Source organism: Mobula birostris, chromosome 12 (genome assembly GCF_030028105.1).
Source record: "Mobula birostris isolate sMobBir1 chromosome 12, sMobBir1.hap1, whole genome shotgun sequence".
NCBI classification, from domain to species: domain Eukaryota; kingdom Metazoa; phylum Chordata; class Chondrichthyes; order Myliobatiformes; family Myliobatidae; genus Mobula; species Mobula birostris.
The window spans coordinates 39,848,491-39,876,464 of record NC_092381.1 but is presented as its reverse complement, the minus strand read 5'-3'; the positions used below and the strand labels follow the sequence as shown (position 1 = coordinate 39,876,464).

At 38.8% G+C, this 27,974-nt stretch overlaps 1 protein-coding gene across 6 annotated transcripts in view; it reads left to right on the top strand.

The window, feature by feature from the left end:
• Nucleotides 1-27,974, top strand: part of rnf220a (ring finger protein 220a) — a 478,182-nt gene that overhangs the window by 426,366 nt on the left and 23,842 nt on the right. For all 6 annotated transcript variants that reach the window (XM_072273652.1, XM_072273653.1, XM_072273650.1 and 3 more), the window contains one exon: nucleotides 7,747-7,855. In XM_072273652.1, the coding sequence (XP_072129753.1) occupies nucleotides 7,747-7,855 (109 nt within the window). The remainder of the gene's footprint in view (nucleotides 1-7,746; nucleotides 7,856-27,974) is intronic.

The following is a 27,974-nucleotide window of genomic DNA, read 5'->3' as shown; positions in this document are numbered from 1 at the left end:
TTACTATTGGGCAGCCTGTAAGAAACACCCAGTAAAGTTATTGACCCCTTCCTGTTTCTAACCTCCACCCACAGAGACTCCGTAGACAATCCCTCCATGGTGTCCACCTTTTCTGCAGCCGTGACACTATCCCTGATCAACAGTGCCATGCCCCCACCTCTTTTGCCTCCCTCCTTGTCCTTTCTGAAACATCTAAAACCCAGCACTTGAAGTAACCATTCCTGTCCCTGAGCCATCCAAGTCTCTGGAATGGCCACCACATCATATCTCCAAGTACTGATCCGTGCTCTAAGCTCATCTACTTTGTTCACAACACTCCCCATGTTAAAATAGATACATCTCAAACCTTTAGTCTGAGTGAGTCCCTTCTCTATCACCTGCCTATCCTCCTTCTTGCACTGTCTACAAGCTTTCTCTATTTGTGAGCCAACCTCCTCTTCCCCAGTCCCTTCAGTTCGGTTCCCACCCCCCAACAATTCTAGTTTAAATTCTCCCCAGTTGCCTTAGCAAAGCTCCCCGCCAGGATATTGGTCCCCCTGGGATTCAAGTGCAACCCGTCAAATGTTCCTCAGAAGTGGAGCGCTATGTAAATCAGTGCTATGTGAGGTCATTATAACATTACATAAATGGATGTGTGTCTGATTTAAAAACAATCAAACTTGAAGTCTATGCTATTTTATGTTCCACAGTAATTCATGGAGTAACAAACACACAAATAGGCCTAACCTGTATAGCAGTGGAGCAGCAACACATTGTAGCAGCAATGTAGGGAAGTGGGTGTTGGTTACATCTTAGAGGGGGGACCGGGCTGTGGGGTTTCATCTAACTTTGGCTTCTCAAGTAGGCATCGAGATTTGACAGCCTTTTCTTAAGTTTCCTCTCATGAAGCAGTTCTTGGTAGCAGGAAATCATATCAAGAGCATCTCTCTTTGCCTTATTGCTTTACTCCCAGTCAGGGTCATTATTGATGAACATGGCAAATTTCAAAGAAGTGCCAACATCAACCCCTGATGCTCACCAGCTTCCAAATGCCGTATCACTTGCAGTTTCACATCCATGCTAATGCTTTTCCTAGACATAGATTTACTACCCTCACTGGAAGTTGCAGGCCGTTTTTCAGACATTATTGGAGAAAAAAATGGAATAAATTGCTGATGGAGCAAGAACATTTACACACGCGGGGGAGGCATAGCGTGAACTAATACGTGATTGGTTGTAAGTGGCTCAGAGTGTATGTAAAGTGCTCTCATTGGCTGATTAAATGCTTACTGTAATGGTGGCTGCTCTTGAGAAGTTTTAAGTGTTGTTTAGAATGAATTTTTGTCATTTAAAAATTTTCAGTAAAGTATTGAATAACCATGTTGTAACAAATCAGCACTATGCGGGGTAGTGTTATGTGGGGTCTGACTGTATGTTATTATTTAACATCTTTCATAGCTCCTTTACAGCGAATTAAATACTTTCTGAGGTAAAGCCACTCCTGTAATATAAGCAGTTTGCCCATGACAGACTTTCACAAGTTTGATAATAACCAGATAGTCTCAAAACACTGATCTCAAAATCTTGCCCAGTACACAAGAAAGAACTCACATACTCTTTAAAAATAGTGCCATGGGATAGTGTGTATCTATGTGATAGTGCATATTAAACTGACTTTGTTTAATGTCTCTTCTGAAAGATGACACCTTCAGTAGTACAGCAGTCCCTTGATATTGAACTGTAGTGTCAACGTACATTTTGTGTTCAAGTCTCTGGAGTACTAATTGAATCCACATTCTTGTGAGTCAGGCAACTTTGTTAGCACAGAAGCTGTAGCTGATACTATGCAGGGATATTTTCACAAAATAAAATTGCCATTTGTCCAGCAATTTAAGCTAGTTTTCATGTGAATATGGTGACTACTTGACTGGCCTTTCAGATGCTTAGTGCTCATTAGCAAGTCTAATTCTCTTTATTCAAATTCTAAAAGTGCGCAAGTTCCATCGGCAGCTAATATACAGATATGGAGGCATACTCATCTTGTTCTCTATGCATCTTAGCCAATGTAGTCAAATGTATATACCCTTTTATTAATTACTTTGTGAGGAGTTTTAAAGTGTTCGATTTACTGTCAGTAGGATTGGATTCATTTATCACTTTTGTTCTATTCCCCCATAATTGAACATGTAATATTTTCAGTCAAAATGAATCAATTGCATATTTAAAGTAACTGGCCCTCGTAAACTCAAATGAAACCAAAATTAAATGGTTAATGAGCAGAGTCCAGTTAATAAATGTGATTTTAACAAGGTCTGGACCATATGAACCTACAATAACTAAATCAATATTCTCTCTATTGATTGTGCAGTAATCACATATTGCACTGATCTTTGGATAGTGTAGCAATTTTTTACAACTAAATCAGGACTTGATGTGGCCTACTCATTGATTATGGGCTGCACCACACCTGCTATTTGGCTTCTTCTTGACTCAGTTCAAAGAACTGCTCTTTCTAACCATTTGTTACCTAAATCAAACACTGTGTGTTCTTTGACTAGGAAGGTGATCTTGTAAGCATTCTTTTGGCCTGTGATATTGCTGCTGTAATCAGCTATGAAAGAGAGCACCAAATTAATGAAGATTGTGCATTTTCAAAAACGTGCCTGCAAAATAAATTGATGATAAAAATACCGCTATTCTTTCTGTACAATGCAAAATAAAGATACTCTTTTTTTCATTATACGATGGATATACAACTTTATTTGTGCACCCTAAACTAAAGAAGTACCTTCAAAAAGATGAATTAATTGGACACTTGTCCAATTAATGCACAGTGATCAGTTAATATGCAACTTGGGACAATGGGAGGAAACAGGAGCACCTGTGAAAAATCCTTGTGACCACAAGGGAGAGTGGGGATGAACTCTATCGAAAGCTTTTACCTGCTGTGCTTTTGTGCTGTCCACTTGCTGCTAGCTGAGTGAGATCTGATATTGGACTCTTGAACTCCAACATACCAATTTCATGCAATTTCCCAACAGTCCTGTTCTTAAATAGCCTTTTAAACTGTTTTAAGTACATTTATGTTTATATAGGTTTTGAATATCTCTGAATATTTGTGAATATCTAAGATAGTCCAACCATTTGACAGCTTGGGGCATAACTTAGCTGGCTGTCAATGCTTTTCTAAAGGAAGCAGTGATCAGAGCGACCTGCCTGCCAGGATGTTTTCAGGAGTTCTTGCCTTGGGATCCCTTCAAAGTAAATGTTTGAAAGCAACACATGCAAAGTACTGGAGGAACTCAGCAGGCCAGGCAGCATCTATGGAAAAGAGTAAACAGTCGAAGTTTCGAGCCAAGACCCTTCATCCGGTCCTGATGAACGGTCTTGGCCTGAAGCACTGACTATTCACTCCTTTCCATAGATGCTACCTGGCCTGCTGAGTTCATCCAACGTTTTGTGTGTGTTGCTTGGATTTCCAGCATCTGCCTATTTTTTTCAAAAATTTTAAGCAAGTAGGTGAGTGGGAGCTGGCTTACCATTCCCAAGATATTCAGACTACCTCCAGACCATTCTTTTCCAGTGTAACTTGCAGCATTTCTATAATTAGTAAATGGCTATTAAAGTGTTTTATAATACATACTTTGTATTCGCCCTCATCCACAACTAAGTGTTAATTTTATTTTTAATGCATATTTATTTTAGATAAAAATGCAACTGTCCTTCAAAGATTTGAGTTTCTGTTGCAAGCTTTTTAAATTGCAAAATCAATTTGTGCCTGCCAGTGTGCAAAATTGGCCCAGACCTCTGAGTGCAGTGAATAAATCTACCCAGGCTAATTTGTACAGCACTAAATTTTCAGGAACCTAATGCCTTTTCAATGCTTGACACTAAGACTTGCTTACTTGCACGATGGATGTGGTTTATAGGGCCCTTGTGCAAGTGATAAATGGTTGTTGGTTACACTGTTGCATAAAGTGCTCATTTTGGTCCTTTGAAGGTTCATGTTGTGATTTGAGGATGTTTATCAAATGTGAAGTATTTCTTGGATGTTTTCAAACCATGAATTAGTAAGTATGCTGAAAGAAGATTTGCGTCATGCACTGCTGTTTATTGTTAAAAAGCTGTCGACTGTTTGATTCAAAGCTTTAGCTTTTAGCCTCTCCCTTTATCTCCCCATTCCCTCTACTGTATAATTTTATTGCTTCTTATGAATCTCTTCTGGTTTTAGAAAGTGGGGAGGGAATAATGGTGAAGTGGGTGAGATGGTGGCAGGGGAAAGAAAAGACCATCTGCTGTGTAGTTCTGTGTTCATGATTGGTCTGTTGGGAGTGCAACTTATCTATGGATGCCAGAATTTCACCTTTATCATCCACTGCACATTATCTGCCAGTGGGGCTAGTATAGTACTACCATTGCATTCTCTTTTTCTTTGCTTGCACACCGGATTGATGGAATGCATTATTGTATGTATTTTTAGAGATTTTGTTGATGTGTGAAATGCTGGAACTGGGATCCAATGTAATTTAGTCTGTAAAACAAAGGTTGGTGTTCTGGTGCTGTCTGCCTTAGTGCAGTAAATCAAGACCTTTCTACAATTACCACCACCTGCCTGTGGCTACCATTGGCTTCACTGCCAAGTCCTTTTGACTGTTTGTAAGCAAGCTGCCAGTAGATATCACATCAATCAAATTGTTTAAGCATTGATTCCTGTCTGGAATATCATGAATCTGTTAAGAAAGTTATATTTTCAAAATAATTTAGACACTATTCTTTAATTCAAATTGAACTTTTTTTCATGACATTACTTAACACCATTGACAAATCATAAACTGTATCAATAGACTGATATATTGTTGCTTTGTTTACTTCAGAGTGCACCAATGTACTGCCTGTTTGGTAGCTCTTCTGTGAGGTCTGCCTTCTTTGCATGTCAATAAAGTTACTTAGGAACACAGAGGAAAAACAATATTTTGTTGACAATTACTTTTTATGAGAATAGGATTAGGTCATTCAGTCCTTCAAGCATGTTCTGCCAATCATCTGTACTTCTGTTCTGCCTTTTCTTCCTGTACCTTGCTTTAAAAAAAACAAACTTTCAGTTAAGTTGGGGTCAAAATCTTTTGGTAGAAAGAATTACAGATTTTCACAATCCTTTCCATATGAAAGCTGCTGGTTTAGCTCTGTTTTTAAGATTGTGCCACTTTGTTCTTGATTCGCCATTTTGAGGATAATGTTTTCCTTCATGGAACCCAGCTTATTGATAAAAACATCTTTATTGATTTAGATGTCATCCTTCTAAACATGAAGCTTAGGAGCCATCTACATGCAATCAGTTTATATGCTTGAGAAGTAAGCAGTGCTAACACTCAGATACATCTGTATTGTTCCTTGTATTGCTTTTACATTTCACCATCCAAACCTAAATGCAGCCCTTTAGAAGGGGTTGATAAATACTCCGTTGAGTAGAATCACCAGTCCTTATTTTCATAAATGAGACCGATGCAGTAACCATCAGGATTTTATTGGCTTCATTGATTGCATTTTAAATAAAATCTCTTTGCTTCCATGATTTGTTTCAATATTCTGATTAAAAGAGAGTTTGAGATTTTTGTTCTTGAATCCTGGCTGGATGACCTCAATTCCCCATTTCAAGTGGTGTCTACCAATGATTTGACTATTCAATCTTTGTTCCTTTCCTTACTCCTAGCTATTTAGTCATGGGCCATTTTGGATGTATGATTCTCTATTCCTCCTTTCAAGTTGTTTGGTTAAAACTTGTTGACCATTGACCACTGTCAAGTGTCTGCTTTTGTAGATCAACGATCATGTTGACTTGCTGGGAAGTTTTGCCTTGATCTTAATTGGCATGATACAGTGCCATGCTAGGGCATCTTGTAGTGGGGTGGAGTGGTCTTGTACTACTCAGAATAAGCCTTGAAACAATAAAAAAAGTAAAATCTTTTGACAGCTGACCAAGCCATACCATCTGCCATGACCAGCTGATGAAAAATTTTTTAACAATTATGAACATTTCAGACATTTGGTAACATTCAAAGTTATTTAACAAAAGAAATAAAAGACATTTGAAAGCATTATAAAACTTGGCATATGCTATGCACTCTGAGCACGTAGCTGCAGTGCCCCTTAACATTCAGTACATGCCTGGCTGTGTTATCATCACTGAATAATAAGAAGCAGGAATACATAGCTAGTTTTGATGTATTTAAGCAGTCTTTGGGGTTAAAAGTGATCCTGTTTGCTGGAAGCTGAAATCCGAAGTAGATTGTTCAAGTTTATTGTCCATGTCTACACAGGGTAGAAATGCCATGGAAATTAGCTTTTTGCCACAGAAGCACAATTTGTTACAGGATGAAGATAAATATTAGAGATTGTTTGAGAATTTTTCAGAGAATGTATTTTGAATTTCAGAGGTAGCAACTTTTGATTTCAGCTGTTGGCCTGCCATTGAATCCTAATTCTGGCTGCTGTTTAGAACTTGCTCAGGGTCTGCATGTATGCTTCCTAAAGCTTCTCACTTTGATCAATCTATTGCCTGCAGAAACCCATGCACCCATTTTCCTAATGTGTTTCATGAACAGAAATTAAAAGTGTAACAGAAGTGTACTAAGTGCTTAGTTTGCAAGGTGGGTGCATTTTTATTTGTACAGAAGAGATGACCAGTCGTATATCACTATACCATGGTAATCTTACAGAAATCTATAATTTACTCAGAGAGATAGTTCTGCGCTCTTTCAGTATCTAAACTTTTAGTGAGAATTTTTGAGGTGTGTAATGTGTGGATAAGTGTATTGTCTCACGAATGGATATCTGAATGGAAAAATGTTGCTATTACATGTTAATTGGATGTGTGTTAAAAATTTTTTATTGTGTACAAAATTGTTTATGGTTTATAGGCAAGGCTAGCTTACTGTTACCATGGACCAACTGACCAGTGTTTCTTCTGCACTAAAGAGAAGGTATTAAAATGAAAAAGGTTTGGGCTTTTATTCCCAGGCATGATTATAACTTTTTGCTCTCTTTATGAATTGAGACATATTCCATTCAGGTGTTGGAGTTAAATGGCTTACTCCATACCTGTGGAAGCCTCTATTAATCATCATGTATTAGGAAACCATAATAGTATTCTTTCCAGAGAAGTATTGTCTTCTTATGTGTCCATATAATTACCTGTCATTTTATATTAGCACCATTACAATTAACAGTAACTCCCTTGCAGCTCCTAGTTAAATGTATTTCTGTGTCATGCCATTTTGTGGTTTGTTTGGCAGAAAATGAAGTAGATTTGGTTGAATGCATACAGGCTCTTAAGTGCTTTCTTTGATTCCTCTGATGCATACATGTCTCTGGCTAGCACAACAACGTAATTATTCTTAATTTGATTCTCTGTTTGACATTTTCTCATTGGTATATTGCTATTTATTGACTTGATAAGTGGCAGTCTTAACGATGTGGCTGTCATTTGGCAGAGTAGCATTGAAACTTGGGTGCTTTCCAGAGGTACTTTAAAACTGCAGTCTACTTTTTCAGATATGCACATGATAATCATAGATCATTTTATGAAAGGAAAATCCTGCTGTGTTAATACTTTCAATTTTTAATCTCCTTCACAAATCTTTGTATAGCTATGTGTCTTTCTTTTTTAAATCAAATTTTAATTATTTCTTATTTTATTTAATCGTGTCAAATGTATTGAAATTGTCCTGTTTATATCAAACCAATGATTTGTTTTTCTTGTAATTACAGGATATCAGAAGATGCAACTGTAACGACAATTGAAGCACTGAAAGCCCGCATCCGTGAATTGGAACGACAACTGTCCCGTGGGGATAGATATAAATGTCTTATTTGTATGGTAGGCAATATTTATTTTATGACTGTCTTGTAAAACCCTTATTTTCCATGTACAAACCAGAGGATCTAATTTTTTTGATAGAGATTTTTGTAAGTAACATTTTAAATTGAAGTCAGTGGCATTGAACATCCTACTGCCCCTGTACTTTGGTGAATTATTTTAATAATCTGGTCTTTAATTACTGCAAAAACGCTTTACACTTATGACTGTGAGGCTAAGCACAGCTCCAATGCCGTGTTTATGTTTGCTGATGATATTGGCAGAATCAAAAGTGGTGACTCCAAAGCATAAGACAAATTGAAAGGAAAAGATGGGAGCCTGGGAGAACATTCATGTTTTGTTTTTACTTTTAGCAAGACATGCATATATGACATAGTGGTGTAATGACGTATGCCGTTCACATACTTTTACATATAATCTGTAATGAAGTATGTAAATAACAAAGAGTGCTTAACCGAACAATATATTTACAATATTACTCAAATTTTACTGAAATATTAAGTACACAGTGCTCCTCCCATTTCACGCACATCTGCTGTCACCCCATCCTCCCGCCACCCCACTAGGGATAGGGTTCCCCTTGTCCTCACCTACCACCCCACCAGCCTCCGGGTCCAACATATAATTCTCCGTAACTTCCGCCACCTCCAACGGGATCCCACCACCAAGCACATCTTTCCCTCCCCACCCCCGCTTCTGCTTTCCGCAGGGATAGCTCCCTACGCGACTCCCTTGTCCATTCGTTCCCCCCCCCCCATCCCTTCCCACCAATCTCCCTCCCGGCACTTATCCTTGTAAGCGGAACAAGTGCTACACGTGCCCTTACACCTCCTCCCTCACCACCATTCACCCAGACAGTCCTTCCAGGTGAGGCGACACTTCACCTGTGAGTTGGCTAGTGTGATATACTGCATCCGGTGCTCCCAATGTGGCCTTCTATATATTGGTGAGACCCGATGCAGACTGGGAGACCATTTCGCTGAACACCTACGCTCTGTCCGCCAGAGAAAGCAGGATCTCCCAGTGGCCACACATTTTAATTCCACGTCCCATTCCCATTCTGGTATGTCTATCCATGGCTCCTCTACTGTCAAAATGAGGCCACACTAATGTTGGAGGAACAACACCTTATATTCCGTCTGGGTAGCCTCCAACCTGGTGGCATGAACATTGACTTCTCTAACTTCCATTAATGCCCCTCCTCCTGTTCTTACCCCATCCCTTTATTTATTTTTTATTTTTTCCTTTTTTTCTCTCTCTCTCCCTCTCACAATAACTCCTTGCCTGCTCTCCATCTTCTTCTGGCACTCCCCTCCCCTTTCTTTCTCCCTAGGCCTCCCGTCCCATGATCCTCTCCCTTCTCCAGCCTTGTATCCCTTTTGCCAATCAACTTTCCAGCTCTTAGCTCCATCCCTCCCCCTCCTGTCTCCTCCTATCATTTCGGATCTCCCCCTCCCCCTCCCACTTTCAAATTTCTTACTATCTCTTCTTTCATTTAGTCCTGACAAAGGGTCTCGGCCTGAAAAATTGACTGTGCTTCTTCCTATGGATGCTGTCTGGCCTGCTGCGTTTTAACAGCATTTTGTGTGTGTTGCTTGAATTTCCAGCATCTGCAGATTCCCTTGCGATGCTCCTCCCTGCTATAAACTCCAACTCAATATAGAATACATCTCAACTTAGATTCATACCTATAAACAGACAGACACACACACACACACACACACACACACACACACACACACACACACACACACACACACACACACACACACACACACACTTACTTACTCTGTTGGGATAATGTCTTTCCTGACCGGTGGGTGGATCACTGCTTGGCAGGTGAGACTTGTGGCTGTGAAACAATCTCAGGTTCTGGGGTCTCCTTGGTGGTTGTAGGAGTTGACTCTACGACTGCAGGAAGTGGCTTCGACAGCTCTGGACACCTTTCTTCTTCTCTAAGAATTGATTCTGCTGTTATCAACTGATCGATGTGTTGTCTCCAGATACAACAATACAATCTCCACTGTGTAGGAAAGTGGTCCAGTTCTGTCTTAAATCTTGCCAAATACCCACTTTTGATCACCTTTGTAGTCCCCTGCCAGGACTACTTGTTTAGGTTTGAAATTTCAAACCTCCTTGTTTTGAGGAGCTTTCAATTTGTCTCAGCTGTTTATCCTGCATACTTCTTCTGAGATTGGGTTTGAGGAGATCCAACCATAAATACAAGGGATAACCCTTGGTAAGTTGTTGGTTGTGAAGCATGCTGCATTAAGATTTGCAAGGTAGAAATCGACGCGCTTCTGATTCGGTGTTAGTGTAGTGTGTTCTACTGACATTGCTTGCACTGTGTTTTTTAGACTATGGACAAACCTTTCTGCTAAGCTAATTGTAGCTGGGTGGTACGATGCAGATGTCTTATTCTTATTCCAATAGAACATGACTTATTCCATTCATTTCAGGAATGACTGAAAATGTTCTGCAACAAATTGTGGTCCATTGTCACTGAATAAGTGTTCTGGAACATCAGTCCTTGAAAAAAGGCTTCTCAATTCATCAATACTGTGTGAGGCAGTAGTGGAAGCTATAGGGAACATTTCTGGCCATTTTGTAGTTGCATCCACTGCTACCATAAAATTTGTGCCCATGAATGGTCCGGCAGGGGATACTGGTCATTCCCAGAGATGTAGAGGCTCTGCTCTTTGATATCTTCAGAGAAAGCTGCTCAACCTGCTGATCTTTCCCAGGCCACCAGACAAAGCGCTTTAACCACGCTTAGATGACCAGCATGTAGCTCCTTCAATACTACAACTCTTAGTCCCTTTGTAAAGCAACCCCCGTCAAGAGCAAGTTCATTCTGGCACTGGTAAAAATGGGGGAACTGGAGTTTCAGCTGCACATTCCAGCCATTTTGGGTGGATATGTAGACCTAGGACAGTGTAGGGTCTTTTCTGGTTTCCCTTTGGATCATCTCTGCTGTAATAGGGAGACTTTTGATATGCGTTAGGGAGAGTGTCCTCTTTTATAAATTTTTCAGGTATTTCTTTTTCCAAGGGTAAATGGGACAATTCCTCAGCATTTTCATGATTAGTCATCCTCTTGAATTTGATCTTATAATTGTATCCTCCCAAGAAATATGAGGGGGTGATTGATAAGTTTGTGGCCTAAGGTAGAAGGAGTCAATTTTAGAAAACCTAGCACATTTATTTTTCAATGTAGTCCCCTCCTACATCTACACACTTAGTCCAGCGGTCATGGAGCATACGGATCTTGGACCTCCAGAAAGTGTCCACAGCAGGGGTGATTGATACGTTCGTGGCCTAAGGTAGAAAGAGATGAGTTATACAGCTGCCATTACATGCACATGCAGGTCAACTCTTTGAGTGATTATGCAGAAAGTTTGAGGTTAATAACTCATCGTCGAGTGTAGGCCACGAACTTATCAATCACCCCTGATGAGTTATTAACTTCAAACTTTCTGCATAATCAGTCAAAGAGTTGAACTGCATGTGCATGTAATGAGAGCTATATAACTCATCTCCTTCTGCCCTAGGCCACGAACTTATCAATCACCCCTGCTGTGGACACTTTCTGGAGGTCCAAGATCCGTATGCTCCACGACCTCTGGACTAAGTGTGTAGATGTAGGAGGGGACTACGTTGAAAAATAAATGTGCTAGGTTTTCTAAAATTGACTCCTTCTACCTTGGGCCATGAACTGATCAATCACCCCTCGTAGAGCCCACCTCTGCATTGGTACTGTTGCTGTTAGTGGAACACCTTTCTGTGGATTGAAAATGGATACTAGTGGTTGATGATCTGTAGCGAAGGCAAACTCTTTCCCATACAAGTACTGGTTGGAGCGTTTTATATCCCAAACCAGACTGAAGACCTCTCTGTCAACTTGTGAGTAATTTTTCTCTGTAGTAGTAAGGGAACATGGTGAAAAGGCTATGGATGTTCATTTCCATCACTGATAACATGTGATATGACTGTACCTGTATCATTAGGCCAGGCATTACAGGCAAGTTTCACTGGACAATATGGATCATAATGTCTGAGTATAATGTCTGCTGTCGCAATTTCTTCTGCCTTTTGGAAAGCAACCTCACATTGCTTTGTCCATTGCCATTTCTTCCTAATCTGTAGTAATAGGTTCAAGGAATGGAACACAGTAACCAGGTTTGGCAGGAACCTGTTATAGTATTTGACAGATATTAGAAAGGACCGCAACTGTGACACGTCCTTTAGCCATGGGGTATTCACCACTGCTTGAATTTTCTCACACACTTGTGTAATCCTTGTGTGTCAATGGTGTGACTACAGTAAGGGATGCTTGGTTTAAAGAATTCATACTTGTTGCATCATGCTCTGAGTCTATTACCTTTTAATCTTTTTAACACTTGTGAAATTTTGAAGATGTTTCTCATCCTTTCCAGTAATAATGATGTCATCCAGGTAACATCGAGTGTGTGGGCAGCCTTACAGCATCTGGTCCATAGTTTTCTGCCAGAGTGCAGGTGCAGATGCTACTCCAAAAATAAGCCCATTATAGCCCTTTGTGTGTTTGTATAGTGAGATACATTTTGAACTCTTCTTCCATCTCCATCTGTAGGTAGGCCTCAACTATGTCATCTTTGCGGAAATATTTCCCTCCAGAGAGGTTTGCAAAGATATCCCTTTCAGGGCAGAAGATATTGATCAACTTTCTGTACTGAGTTGATGGTGACCTTAAAAATCATCACAGATCCTGACGGACACATTCTCTTGGCTCTGTGACTACCGGTGTTGACCATGGGCACCACTCAACCTTGGAAAGAATTCCTTCAGTCTCCGTACAATCTAGTACCCTGGCTACTCTATCACAAAGGTATAAGGAACCGGACAGCCTTTGTAAAACTTGGGTGTGCCATTTTCATTTAACATTATCTTACCCTTGATATATTTGAGTTTTCTAATGCTATCCTTGAACACTGCTGTGGCATCATTTAAAACCTTCCTTAATTCGTTTTCAGTTGACTCTTGCAGGAGATGTGACACGAAACTGGTGGATGGATCTCCACTTAGAAATTGTAGTTGTTTCAGGCACTCACATCCCCACAATGCTGGCCCTCCTGTTTTCATCACATACAAGCCAAAGTGGCTTATTGGATGTTGTATTTCACTGTTACGGAATCTTTCCCACAGGAGTTATCTATTCTCCAGTAAAAGTTCTTACTTGGGTATCTGCAGGCTTCAGTTCAATATCTTTGAAATGCAGTTCAAACGCATTTTGTGGAAACTGAATCAGCTGATTCAGTTTCCAATTGCATTTTAATTAATTTGCTGTTCACTACAGGTGTAAGCCATATTGCTTGTCTCTCATTAGTGTTCACATTGTAAATCTTAAGGCTGTGTAGTCCTGTGTCATTCTCATCATTATCAGATTTGTCATCAATAGCATGCAGATTAGTGCTCTTTCTGAAAATGCAATTTGACTTTTAAAAATCTTTTTTATCTTCCCTGTGCAGCCATCTATTTTTGTCTGCCCAACATGCTGCTTGTCTATGTCCTACTTTGTTGCAATTTCTGCAAGAAGCCTGCATTGGTCTGGTGTATGTGAACCACTGCCACGATGGTAACACAATTTGTTTAGCCAGGCCTGATGTGTACAATTTCGTTCACGCTCACTTTCATTCCTAACTGTAGCTCAATTGCATTTCTGTCTGTTGTTTTCATTGATACAGCAATTTCAACTGCTCTTCTAACTACGAGTTGTGCTTCAGTTAGGAGTAATTTTTAATGCTTTTTTTGTAAGATTCCACAAACTAAGCGATCTTTCAGTGCATCATTAAGCTCATCACTGAACTGACAATGCTCAGACAACTTTTCAATTCAGCCATGTATGCTAAAATGGACTCACCTTCCTTTTGATTCCTGTTATGAAACCTAAAGCATTCTGCAAACAACAGTGGTTTTGGTTCTAAATGTTTCTGAATTACTTTCATGATATCAGCAAAGCTCATTTTGGCTGGTTTGGTTGGGGCAGTTAAACTTCTAAGCAAACTGTCTGCTTTTCCACATATTACTTGCGGAAGTAGCACTTACTTTGCATTAGCTATTTCATTTGCTTCAAAATACTGCTCAGCTCGCTCACTGTAGATATTCCAGTCATTTTTTGTGCAATAGAATGCACCTCTCTGTCCAATATAGTCAGCCATTTCTGCTCTTTTAAAAAAAATTATGATTATTATCACCCAGTACTCACTTTATGAACCTGTGAATTCACTCATTTTCTGCCTTTTTTTTAAAAAACTTGAATGTCTTTCCCCTCATGCGAAGAAAAAATGAGCCTCAATTTTTTTTTATCTTGAACATCTCACTGCGCTTTTTTAAAAACTGGAATGTATCGCTGCACTTCAACAGGTAGGTTGTCATCTCAGTTTCATTTAAAGTTTCCTCATCATGTCTGTTATGTTTCGTAACACCAAAAGATACAACTAAGTGAAAGAAAAAGGCAGGAGCCCGGGAGAACGTGTACATTTTAATTTTAGTGAGGCATGCACATGTGACAGTGGCTTAATGAAGTATGTAAACAACAAAGAATACTTAACTAAACAATGTATTAACAATATTACTCAAGTATTACTGAAATAATAAATACACAACAGCGATTAAACAGCATATAGGGGGGAGATTGAAAATCTGGCTTAGTGGTACCACAACAACAACCTCTCACTCGGTGTCAGCAAGACCAAGGAGCAGACTGTTGACTTCAGGAAGAGGAAACTGGAGGTCCATAAGCCAGGCCTCATCATGGGATCAGAGGTGGAGGGTCAGCAACTTTAAATTCCTCGGTGTTATTTTAGAGCATCTGTCCTGGGCCTAGCACGGCAGACATAGAAAAGAAAGCACGGCACCACCTCAACTTCCTTAGAAGTTTGCCAAGACTCAGCAAGGCATCTAAAACTTTAACTAACTTTTGGACAGTATATTGACTGGTTGCATCATGGCCTGGTATGGAAGCATCAATACCCTTGAATGGAAAATCTTACAAAAAGTAGTGGATATGGCCCAGTCTATCATGGGTAAAACCCTCCCCACCATTGAGCATATCTACATAGGGCAATGTTGTAAGAAAGCAGCATCAATCATCAACGACCCCCCACCACCCAGGCATGCTCTCTTCTCGTTACTGACATCAGCAAGAAGACACTGGAGCCTCATGACCCCACCATCAGTTTTTGGAACAGTTATGACCCCTCAACCATCAGGTTCCTCAAACAGAAGGGATAACTTCACTTGCACCATCACTGAACTGTTCCCACAACCTGTGGACTAATTTTCAGCAGCTTTTCATCTCATGTTCTTGATAGTTATTGCTTATTTATCTATTATTTAATTTTCTGTTTTGTATTTGCATAGCTTGTTGTATTTAGCAGATTGGTTGTTTGTCCGTCCTGTTAAGGTGGTCTTTCATTGATTCTATTGTGTTTCTTCGATTTACTGTGTATGCCCTCAGCAAAGCGATTTCAGGGTTGTATATGGTAAACTATATGTACTTTGATAATAAATTTACTTACTTTGTTTGTTGAGAGCTATAAAAATTCAGGAAGTACAAGGATAAGATATGGAGCTTACAATAACTGAAATATTGAATGAAAGAACTCTAATACTTTGAAACTTAGTCCTGATTGTTATCCTTAATCTTCTGCTGATTTTAATTATATTGCAATTAACCTTCTTCTCTCATTATTTAAATGATTGACTTTTAACTATGGCATCTTCCTTCTGATTATAGACTACATCTGGATTTCTGAAAGAAATGCATTTAGATTTATTTCTGTTTTGATGCACAACTGCCAGTGCTCATATGGATGAAAAAAGAACATGAAGCGTTATGTGGAAGGGAAGGGTTGGATTGATCTTGGAGTAGGCTGAAAGGTCAGCACAACATCATGAACCAAAGGGCCTGTACTGTGTTGTACTCTCCTATATTCTATGCATGAGTGAGGCTGGTAATTTGCTTACAGGACTTCACTGAAATTTAGAAGCCTAGCAAAATGTGTGTTGTATTTTCAATTTTGCAGGTAAGCTTTAGTAATTTCTAGTTCAAAAAAAATAAATTGCATGTGAGCTGTGATACTTGCTGCCATGGCATCAGTAATCCATTTCTGCATCTCAGTGATTTTATCACTTGACACCTGCTGTTTCTGTAGGTGAATGGGGGAAATACTGTTTAAGTTGATTTGGTGTGATTTGATTTTTCCACAAATATGTAACTTCTCATAGTTTCAGGTATTTCTGTTTTCTGTCTCTGTCCCAATGCTAATTATTTTCTACTATTCTCTGCAGCTTGTCTTGCTCAGTTCCATAATACCAAATTGAGTGCAGCATTTCATTTTCAACTTGACATGTGTATTGAACTGGATCACCAACAAATGAGCAGTACTTCCATTACATTGAACTTACACTTCCCTGAAGACTTCATGTGGCTTGATTGTCTGATTGAATGTTTGCCCATGACTTGCCTTCAGTTCGATGGGTTGAGCCAAGGACAAATTCTACACCATCTGTCCATCATTGCACAGAGGGAGGCTACGTGACTCAGCCTTACTTGTTTTGATAATGTGCAATACCTGGCCCTTCCAGGCGATTGCTGGGCACAACCTTAGAGATATTTCTCCGTTGTTTCCTGTTTTGGTGACGCAGGGAGTGGCTTCGTAACCAGCCCGAGTCCAAATAAGGACGTAGCTGAACAACATTACTAAGAGTTTCCATATCAGTCACATGAGAAGAAATATATATTAATTAACCTCTATTATCTACTTTACTGTTTACTAGTCCAAAAAAATACAATGGCATTCAATATTCCTCACCATGAAACTATATGCTACATTCCTTCCCAAGTATCTGCTGTATTCTGTCCTGTTATTGCCATATTGTTCCTCAAATATCTGCAATATTCTGCCTCCACAAAGTCCTTTGAGTGCCATATCCTCCCAGAACCATCTGGTCACAGACCCCCACACTTCCTCCTTCGTAAAAAGTGAACCATTGATTAGTCTTCATTGCATTTTAGTGTTCTAGCTAACTTCAACTGGTGGGTAGAAAGTGTAACATCAGCAGTTGGCATTTCTGCAGCTTCAAAAGATCCAGGAATCAGTGTGCTTCACACTCTAGTATGCAGTAATTAAGATTCAAGCCATCTGGTACACTTTAATGTGTGTGTGGATTTGTGGGAACAGAAAAATCATGGCATTTCTCTTCGATCTGTCATATAGTTTTAACCAATCAAACCTCAAAGATTGTCTACAAAGTTTACATATAGAACATAGAATAGTACAGCACATTACAGGCCCTTCGGCCCACAATGTTGTGCTGACCCTCAAACCCTGCCTCCCATATAATCCCCCACCTTAAATTCCTCCACATACCTGTCTAATAGTCTCTTAAATTTCACGAGTGTACCTGCCTCCACCACTGACTCAGGCAGTGTATTCCACGCCCCAACCACTCTCTGAGTAAAAAACCTTCCTCTAATATCCCCCTTGAACTTCCCACCCCTTACCTTAAAGCCATGTCCTGTGCTGGCTATACACTCTACCTATTCCTCTTATTATCTTGTACACCTCGGGTATCATGTCTCCTCTCATCCTCCTTTTCTCCAAAGGGTAAAGCCCTAGCTCCCTTAATCTCTGATCATAATACATACTCTCTAAACCAGGCAGCTTCCTGGTAAATCTCCTCTGTACCCTTTCCGATGCTTCCACATCCTTCCTATAGTGAGGCGACCAGAACTGGACACAGTACTCCAATTGTGGCCTAACCAGAGTTTTATAGAGCTGCATCATTACATCACGACTCTTAAACTCTATCTCTCGACTTATGAAAGCTAACACCCCATAAGCTTTCTTAACTACCCTATCTACCTGTGAGGCAACTTTCAGGGATCTGTGGACATGTACCTCCAGATCCCTCTGCTCCTCCACACTTCCAAGTATCCTGCCATTTACTTTGTACTCTGCTTTGGAGTTTGTCCTTCCAAAGTGTACCACCTCACACTTCTCTGGGTTGAACTCCATCTGCCACTTCTCAGCCCACTTCTGCATCCTATCAATGTCTCTCCGCAATCTTCAACAATCCTCTACTCTATCTACAACACCACCAACCTTTGTGTCGTCTGCAAACTTGCCAACCCACCCCTCTACCCCCACATCCATGTCGTTAATAAAAATCACGAAAAGTAGAGGTCCCAGAACCGATCCTTGTGGGACACCACTAGTCACAACCCTCCAATCCGAATGTACTCCCTCCACCAATCTTAACTCAATCTTAAGCAATATATAGTGAACAAAATGTTCTGAAAAATTGATTTGAGATGGGATGATGCAGTAGAATTTTTAAAATTATCATCGTCAATGTTAAAGTTTGAAGGAATAACACTTGCAAAACTAAATTTTCAATAATAGAACAGCTGTTTGGCAGCAGTTATGACCTATCATACCATTAAACTCTAGAAATAATAAACCCTATTTTTTTCCTATTATATATGTCTCATGAGTAAGTGCCAAAACTTCACAAAGTTATGTGACTATCAAGTCAGCCTATGATCTTTCAGTATACTGGTACTTGTGGAGGAGGTGAAGAATTTGTACAGCATCTTCCTGGTTTCCTCGTTAATCCGAGTTGTTGTTAGGTTACAAAATGCAGACCTTTGCAAACTACATTGACTTGGCACTGACATTAGTGGTGTCCATATGAAAGATCATTACAGGTAATCTCTAGGTAACGAATGAGTTCCGTTAACCATATTTCCATTATATTGAATTGAATGGCGGCTAAAGCATATAAGACAGAAAAGAACAATTAATAAATACGAGAGGTTCTGCAGATGTTGGAAATCCAGAGTAATCCACAAGATCCTGGAGCAGCTCAGCTGGCCGGCAGCATCTATGGAGAAGAATAAACAGTTGATGTTTCAGGCTGAGCCCCTTCATCAGAAAGAACAATTACTAAACTTGGAGAAACAGAGGAAGCTACTTCTGCTATTTGTAGGAATGACTGTATGTACTTAATCAGACTTTTGAATTTAATAATATGGGAGTTTGTATTCTTTATGCATTGTTCATAAATCAGGCTTTCTTCACTCAGGAACAATTGCTTAAGAAAATTATACTGTAAGGTTGTAGAAGGTGATCAACTCCCAAGTTGACACCTATAGTTTGTTGGGCTAGAAATAGCCTTTCACTGTACAGTTCATATTTGGGAGCAGCCCTTATTTGGGACAGATTTTAAGAAAACAAATCAAGAAAATAGCTGGGATTACCTTCGTTTATTTGGGACACTATGCTTAACAGGTAGGAGACTGCTGCTGAACATTTTATAAGTAGTGTCACATGTGTGTGTGTTCAAAAAAACACTGACATTTGTCACTGATAACTGGTGAGTACCAAGCAGTAAGACAATTTGGAACTTTTTCTCTCTGCAGTTTCAAGATTCGAGCTTGGTGATGCCAGAAATGGCTAGGTGTGAAAATGTAACGATTTCATTACTTCAGCAAGTTAGGAACTATAAAGTATTTAAAGTTATCGGCAATCATCCTGAATATCTATATACTACTAAAACTCTTATGCTCTGTCTGTCTGTTTGTGATCTCCAGTTGGTGCTAACGGTGCATTACAGCAGCACTTTTTTGGCTAAATCGAATTAAAATGCGCTAACTTTCAGATGCAGGCAAAGTTCAGGGTTATATATTCGTATAAAATTGCTCATTTGCCAAAATAAATAGGCTCTCTTTTAACCCGAGACCCGATCGGCCATCGTGGAAATCGGGACACGACAGCCTGACACATGCGCACGGCCAGCCTCAGCAGTGACACCTACCGGAGCAAAAGGACAGGGCAGCTCTATTTCGAGGGGTCACATTCTGCTAGTCACCATCAGCATGTGCAGGATTGGGAAAGATCTAACTGCACCCATCAATAAGAGATAATTAAATCTTATTGTAATGACATACTTCGAGACACCCATAAAACTCTTTGCTGCAGTCAAAAGACAGCGGTGACTATATCACGTCCATTTAGGAGAGCACCAACCACATCATCGAGAATAATCAGCATCCTTTGGTGTTACTGCTTCGTATCTTCTATCCAGCATTAGGGTGTAAAAAAGGTCAGCCTAATTATGCCACATGGAAAGGGAAGGGGGACATTATGGTCAAGAGATGATGCCAAACGTCGTTGGGAAGTGGCAGGGAGAGGGAGAGAACAAGAATTGGATAAGGCCAGGGCTGCAAGACTCCAGGATCAAAGAGTCAGGACAAAAAAAGATGAGAGAGGAAGAGACAGAGGAGGAGAGGCATGCACGTCTCCAGGATCAGAGACAAACAACAAGCAGCTGAAGAGACGGGGGATGAATGGGCTGCATGTCTCCAGAATGTCTGCGCAAGGGTGGCAGATAAATCAGAAATGATGCCATCAAAAGTGTCCTTTGTTAAATGAGGAGCAGCTGTATTTGCTTTGCTATGTGTCATTGTTTAATAAACTGAGGTTTTCTACTCAGTTTCCAAAGCAAAGCGATACCAATAGCATTCAGGAAAATTTAATGTTCATTCTGGTCACATCAGACTACACTACCCTTCTCTCAAAGGGTACCGCGTTGGGGTACGGGTCACCCCGTTGCCTAGTTACAAATAAAAATGAAGATTTGAATGATGCAGTCATCGAACACATTGTATGAAAGCAGTTCATTATCTGTACTAGGTGTCTATGCTGATTTTGTTCATTTACAGTCAATCAAAAGAACTTAGCAGTGTACACTGGATTAATTCCTCCGTCGATAGCTATTTGGAACTAGTACACAGTTTTATAGTACTGTAGGAGTTTTGGTAGTGTTCTGATTTGTTCTGTATTTTATTCAAATACACAATTTGTTACACAGTTAAGCTGTAGTTTGGCTTTTTTTAAAACATATTTTAACTATTTCCATGAAACAAGCTAATTGTGGCAGCCACTTAATTGGGCCAAAATGTACTGGACCTGATGTGTCCCAATTAATTGGAATCCACTGTATTTTGTTTGCAGCTATGAGTCTCAGTTCAATAACTACGATTTATTCTCAACAATCTATCTTGCCTGGAAGTGGATTTTAACACCTATTTTATTCCATTTACAAAATGAGCTGCTTTAAAAAAAATTAAATGCATCTGCTAGTCATGAACATTTAAATTATTTGCAGAAAGTTAAATGGCCAGAAGGTCCAGAAAAATGCCTCTCAATCATTTTTAGACACAACATTAAAATTTCATTTGAGCTGAGAGGTGTGATAATACTCTGTCTTCTCTTCAGTGCTAGGAAGAGACTTGGCAATGGGCTTGCATGCTTATTTACAGAAGCATACATCATTCTGCCTTGCACCATTACTACAAACGGATCTCTGTGACATATCCTTAATTTGTTTCTTCTGTTATCAATAGATAATCATCGTTAGTAGTGCAATAAAGACTCTAAGGAATATTCCACAGAAAGAAATAGTAAATAATTCAAGTTTTTTGGTATATTTTTGTGTACCAGAAGACATAATCATTTTGTGGTCATCCTAGTACTTGCATTATTATGTAGTAAAGCATCCAGTAATTGCACTACTTTTCCAAGTTGGGGCAGTGCAAGAGCTTAGACTTGGATAAATTTGTAGTTCTTGAAGATGAGGCCTAAGAAGGAATTTTGTGATTGAGAGAACTTTAAGAATAAAGCTAAGAATTTTTAAAACAGCAAGTCAATGTAGGTGATGGACACAGTGATTGTATATGTATGTGATTATATAAGTGATTGTTTACGTGATTGTTTGGCTGCAGTTGAAAGAAGTTATGATTCCAACTAGTTGTCTAATGCAGATCCATTTGAATATTACTTCTGAATGGTATAACCTTCATTTGCACAAATTATGTCTTAAACTTGCTCTGATTACTAGAGTCTTTATACCATGTCTCTTCTGACCTTATGGGTAAGATTTTAAAAAGTGCTTTATAAATTCAGTATCCTCCTTTATTCCCACTTTAAACATTTAACATCTTGGTTGTGACATAAAATGGCGTTCATGAGATTCAGGAAACTCACACAACACATATTGAATCTGTTTTGATATGGCAGTGAATTTGTGTTCCTTGACAAATTTAAACAGGATGTAAAACTTCCCTTGGCAAAGTGTTGGAATTAGTTGAAAGAAGATGGTCAATACAGGGAGGCTGATGAAGTTCTCTTTGCTGTTATCTGGGATTATGAGATAGACTCGCAATTATCTTGTGTTATAATTGTTGTAAAGTGAAATTGAGTCATATTGATGTAAAAGAAACAGGAATAGATGCTGAGAGCTATTATGAACTGGGCTTTTAAGTCTGGAAATGAGACTAGGACTTTACAAGATTATTTAAGGGAATGAAAACAGAATAACAGCTGAGAAAATGTTTTCAACTAGTCACTGATAACTTAGTGGGAAGTTCCAAAGAAAGTTCTTTACTCAAAGATGTGGAACTCAATTCCTCCCTGCTTGGGTAGAATAGATATATTTAACTGTAATTCATATTTATAATTTAACTGTACATTGGCAAAGTTCTGAAGGGAAAACAGAATGGAAAGAAATAAATTTGTTAAATGAAACCAACCTAACCACTTGTTAGTTAAGAGTATAATTGGCTGTAAAATGTGTTAATTTTTTAGAGCACAAGAGGATGTGGTTATTTAAAACCACGAATAATACATAAGGAAATAGTTCTTATTGGTGGAGGGATCAAGAATTGAGTCATAGTGGGTGACACTGGATGAAACTGATTGGCAAAGTGATCTGTGGGAGATATTGTTTTTATGCAGTAAGTGGTTCAGATCTGGAAAGCACTGTCAGACAACTAGTGGAGGCTGATTCAATTGCATCAAAAAGGTATTGCATAAACAGCTGAAGGGGGGGTACTTTCAGGACTGTGGCTAGAGGACTTGAATTAAGAGTATGCCAAGTTGGGTTGCCCTTATATAGAGTTGGTTGGCAAATGACCTTCTACCACACTAAGGACTTTGAATATTGTGGCTTCCTTGAATTACCAAGATGCAAAGTATGAAGTGTAAGGAAAGACTTCAAAATTTTGACTCTACGTTCTTGAATGAAAGTAAATGGAAGGAGCCCATATACAAGTATACAAATGACAAGAAACAGGAAAGTAAGATCTCATTTCGAATTAAATCTCAATTTCTGGACTGGGCGACATCCATAAACTGGTAATAGGAAAACTCAAGACTGATGGCCGGACATTAGGAGTAGTATAAATAACGGGAATAGGCTTCTACACAGGATAATGGAGGGAAAATCTTGTTATCCAGAAGATTGATACTGTAATGAAAGAGACCATGTATTTCTAAGACTGAAAGTCTACCTATCACTATATAACTTAGTGATCTTTGATTAGAGATATTGTTTTTTAATATTATTTGGTACAATTAATTGACTATTACTGTACTTCTGAATGCTCAAATGTAGGTGAGGTACGTAGAATCACAAATTTGTCATAATCATGAAGTACAGAATGTTAGTGAATACTTCTCAAAATGTCATGAAACCCACTAGGATCAATTGGCATCAGGGTCAAGTTTACAGATATCAAAACACATGCACATTATTGTAACAGTGAAGCCTTTGGGAACTAGTAATCACAATATAATTAGGTTTTGGTTTATTTGGCAGCAGGGCAATGAAACTTCAGCTATTTCTAAATATATTTCAGAGGGACAAAAAATGTGAAGAGAAGCTAAACTGGGTTATTTTGTCAAAACATAGTTAGAAGCAGCACAGTTTTAAATCTATAATGTTTGACCCTAAAAGATAAAAGTAAGTAAAAGCAAACCAAATATAAACTAAATAGATAGACAGCAAATGAATGAGTCAGGCAAAAAATGGGAATAAACAAAAACATCCCACAGTAATTTACAGAAACAAAATGAAGAATAGGAAAAGAATGATCCTAATCAAAGGCAACTGACAGTCACCAAGATTTGTTATCCTTTCTTGTCCTTTCCAGTTTTGTTGCTGTATTTAATATGAAATGATCACATCATCCTCTTCTAACAGCTCTTCTCTGTTGTCTATTTGAAGATGAATGCCTCGCTTGATCCCACTTATGTCTAAGTGATTGCATTTCTTCCTACTCCTACAGTGTTCTCTGTGGGATATCCTTTGAGCATCTTGGCAAAATTATTTAACAATATGGCCTCTTAAAATCAAAGACAATATGAGATTTCATTTGAATTTACTTGTTAATAAAGACCATGCAATCCTTGTGAGAGGAATTTTGGGTTAGTGGGGCATAATGTCCCTTGGATCGTTGCAAACATATTGATCAGAAATTTATAGAGTATATTAATGTTCAAAATTAAATATGAGTTTCTTCATTACACCAAAAAAAATTAGAATATGGGAACAGGAGCCCTTCATTTCTGCCCTGGAGCCTCTTCTGACGTTCATTGCGAGAATGGCTGACAAGTGCCTAACTCCACATGCTCAATTGCCCCAGTCACCCTAATGCCTTTGGGTAATGAAGGTCAGCCAGTCTCTGCTTTAATATTAATAGTTGACCTATTTTAATTTTCCAGTTGACAAATAAGAGATTCATCTTGTTGCCACTCTTTTCCTTTAGAAGTATTTTAATGAAGCGCTTGGCTTCAAGTTTTGGACCATCATACTTAATCATCAGTTCTCTCAGTCAGTCAGTGTAAGTAGATTTTCTAAATATTTTGAAAACAGTCAATTTGCCCCCTAGTTTCTAAATTTTAGCAATGCAGCCCTCATTAGACAAATTTGGGGTCATGTTATTCTGGTTAATCTGAGCAGCACTCCCTTCCTAATTACATATCCACCTAAGATGCCAAGAAATCTCACTCATCCAGGTGTGTCTAAACTGGAGTTTAAATGACCCACGCGAGACTGATATCATTTTTTTCTTCTGTGATTTAAGTACTCTCTGCAATTGTGAAAAAGGTAAGAAAGAAAGTCTAGTTTGTATTGATTCTGGGAATAAACATAATTAGTATATGATGAATTGAATAGGCAGAGGAATAATTAATGAGATCTGCTTTAATGTTAACATTGGTGAATCAGAGTACTACAGTACAAATCCCAGGGAACTTTGGTAAATGATTAACACACTATTGGTTAGCCATAATTTGGAGTATTATATTCAGTTCTGCTTGCCACAATGCATATACATACAGCACTGTGCAAATATCTAAGACACATATATATATATTGCTAGGGTGTCTAAGATTTTTGCATAGTACTGTAGTAATTTTATGTATTGCTGCTGCAAAAAAAACTAACTTATTGACATATGTGAGTGATGATAAACCTGATTTTGATATGGGACTCTATTGTGGACTGAAAATGGAAGGGGGCAAGGAGAGAAAATCATGGTTGGGAAAAGGGGAAGGGAGAGGGGAGGGTGTGGGATACTCCAAAGATACGTTCTGTAATGATCAATAAACCAATTGTTTGGAATCAAATAACCTTTTCTGGTGTCTCGGCACTGGATGTGTCTGTACCTGAGGCACCCCACACCCTGGCACTCCACCCTCACCTTTCCTAACATCCTTTGCTTCTGCCAGATTTACAGCCTCGCTCTGCGCTCCACGTTGGCAAATACAGTACTGTGCAAAAATCTTAGGCACCCTAGCTATATATATCAAGTATTTGAAGAGAGATCAAAAGCCACAAAATGTTGGGGCTGCACGGTAGAATAATGGTTAGCATAATGCTATTACAGCACCAGTGACCCGGCTTCAGTTCTGCTGTTATCCGTAGGAGTCTGTGTGTTCACACTGTGACCGTATGGGTTTCCCCCCACATTACAAAGATGTAGAAGTTAGTAGGCTAATTGGTCACATGGTGAAATTGGGCTGTGCGGGCTTGTTGGGCCAGGAGGGCCTGATACTGTGCAGCATCCCTAAGTACATTAAATAAAAATAAAGAAGCTTCAGCTTTCTGGTCTAGATGAAATGAGGTGGAGAGAAGGATAAATATTGTTTTAAACAGGTCTCCAAGTGAGCATCAAAAGACATACAAGCTTGGTGCAATTATTGTAAAGAAATCTTGCAGAAAAAATAACAGATATTTTGACAATGTAACAATCAGTGTACTCTGATCAGACACAAGAAGTTCAAAAGGAGGCTGTACCCAAACTGGAGATCAGTCAGAGAAACCATAATCAATTATTCTTTTATTTTAAATCTAACAATGATAATAAATGAACCTTTAAACCTTTAACAATCAAATAAAAGATGAAATTTCCCAGAAAACAGTCGTAAGTAGCAGGCACATTATTGTGATACCCAACCAGCAACCATTTCTCTGACTGGGTTCCAATGTTGTATTTTGCACATCTAACAGTCTTCAGGTAGTTGGTCATTTCCTTCTGTTCCATGGAATAAAAGAAGAGTTAAATACTGACTACAACATCAAATTATAGAAAAACAACATTGTTCAAGTTGTGGCCTATTCATTAAATTTTATTTTCCACTGTTGTAATAAAAATGGGGAATGGGAAGCAGCAGTTATTTTTTTAACATACATCCCAACATTTTAATCCATTAAGAATGTTTTTTTTTACCAAACATGCACACAGGTTTGACTTCTTATTAATGAGAGCATAGATTCTATTTCTCATCTAAATTCACCAAAGGTTTTGGGAATGTTATTTACTGCAAACTCAATTAAACCAACGTACTGCAGCGTGGCGTAATGTTACTTAAGGAAATTTAATTCGCAATTGTGCTGTTTGTTGAGTTATTAGACTGATAGAACTATTTCCTTCTGATACCAAATGCCTTTGGAAATCTGTATAAATATGGATTACAGTTAAAAAGAACTTTTAAAAAAAAAGTTTAATATAGCAAGATCGGCACTACTCGGTTGGGGTAAAGAGATCCCTTACATTGCTTCTGGTTAATTTGTTCAGCAAACTAAAGATTAATAATGAATAGTCATCACATATCTTCCATTAAGAGGTATTTTTCATTCTGATTTTAGGAAAGAATTTCATAGTTCAAAATCTGATTGAAATTCAGTACGTTCATTTAGAGGAGCATTAGGGCCACTCTGAGTTTCATAGAGACATAGATTTGTACAGCGTGGAAACAAACCCTTTGACCAGCCACATCTATATTGACCATTGTGCCTATCCGTGCCTGCATTAACTCCATGTTTCTCTGTGCCTTGCTCATTCAAGAATCTGTCGAGATGCCTCTTAAATGTTATTAGTTTTCCAACTTATACCATCTATTCTGGTAGCTCATTCCAGTTACCACTAGTCTGTGAAAACTGTAGCCCTTGAATCCTGCCTCGCACCTAAAACAGTCTAGTTCTAGATACTTTAGCATATGAAAATAAAAAAATTATCTGTGATGGAAACATTTGTTTAATCAGTCTTATTATAGCTATGTAGATAAAATAATGTCTCTTCCATGGGGATATCTTTTGGAAAGTCAGCTTGTAGAAAACTATTAACTTTAGCTCCACCTTGTGGTAAAGAATTAATGTGTATTGTGATTATTGAAATGAAATTACAATAAGATCTAAGACTTTAGCCTTTATTTTCAATTTTTATTGGAAACGAATCCTCAGTGTGTCATTTTGTTGTTTTTGCATGTTTGTGGCAAAGACACTGGAACTGAAGCTACAATTCCTTTTCAATATGTCTTGATATTTGTGCACATTTCAAAGCCATTGTGCCAAAGTGATGCTGGTTGTAGCAGTTGTAGAGAAAGCTACATAGAGCTTTTTTAAAAAGAATACTGTTGGTGTTTTCCTTCTCTTGGTTTCCTCTTAAAGATGTTGTATTGTTGCTGCAGTGGTTATATTTCAAAGGCATCCAAACATACCATTCATGTTTGATTATAGGCCCATGAATGTCAGTTTGATTTTGCTGAGTTTTGCATGTAGTGCTGCATGGAACTGCTGGCATTTCTCAACGGAAGTGCCAGTATGTCTCCAATTTCTTATAGGAATTCTGAACTTTGTGATAAAGTGCATCTGGGCATTCTCCAAGCATGGAGCAGTAGCTTGCTGAGATGCTGAGGAATCTGCTATTGAGTCTGGCACAGTGTTGGACC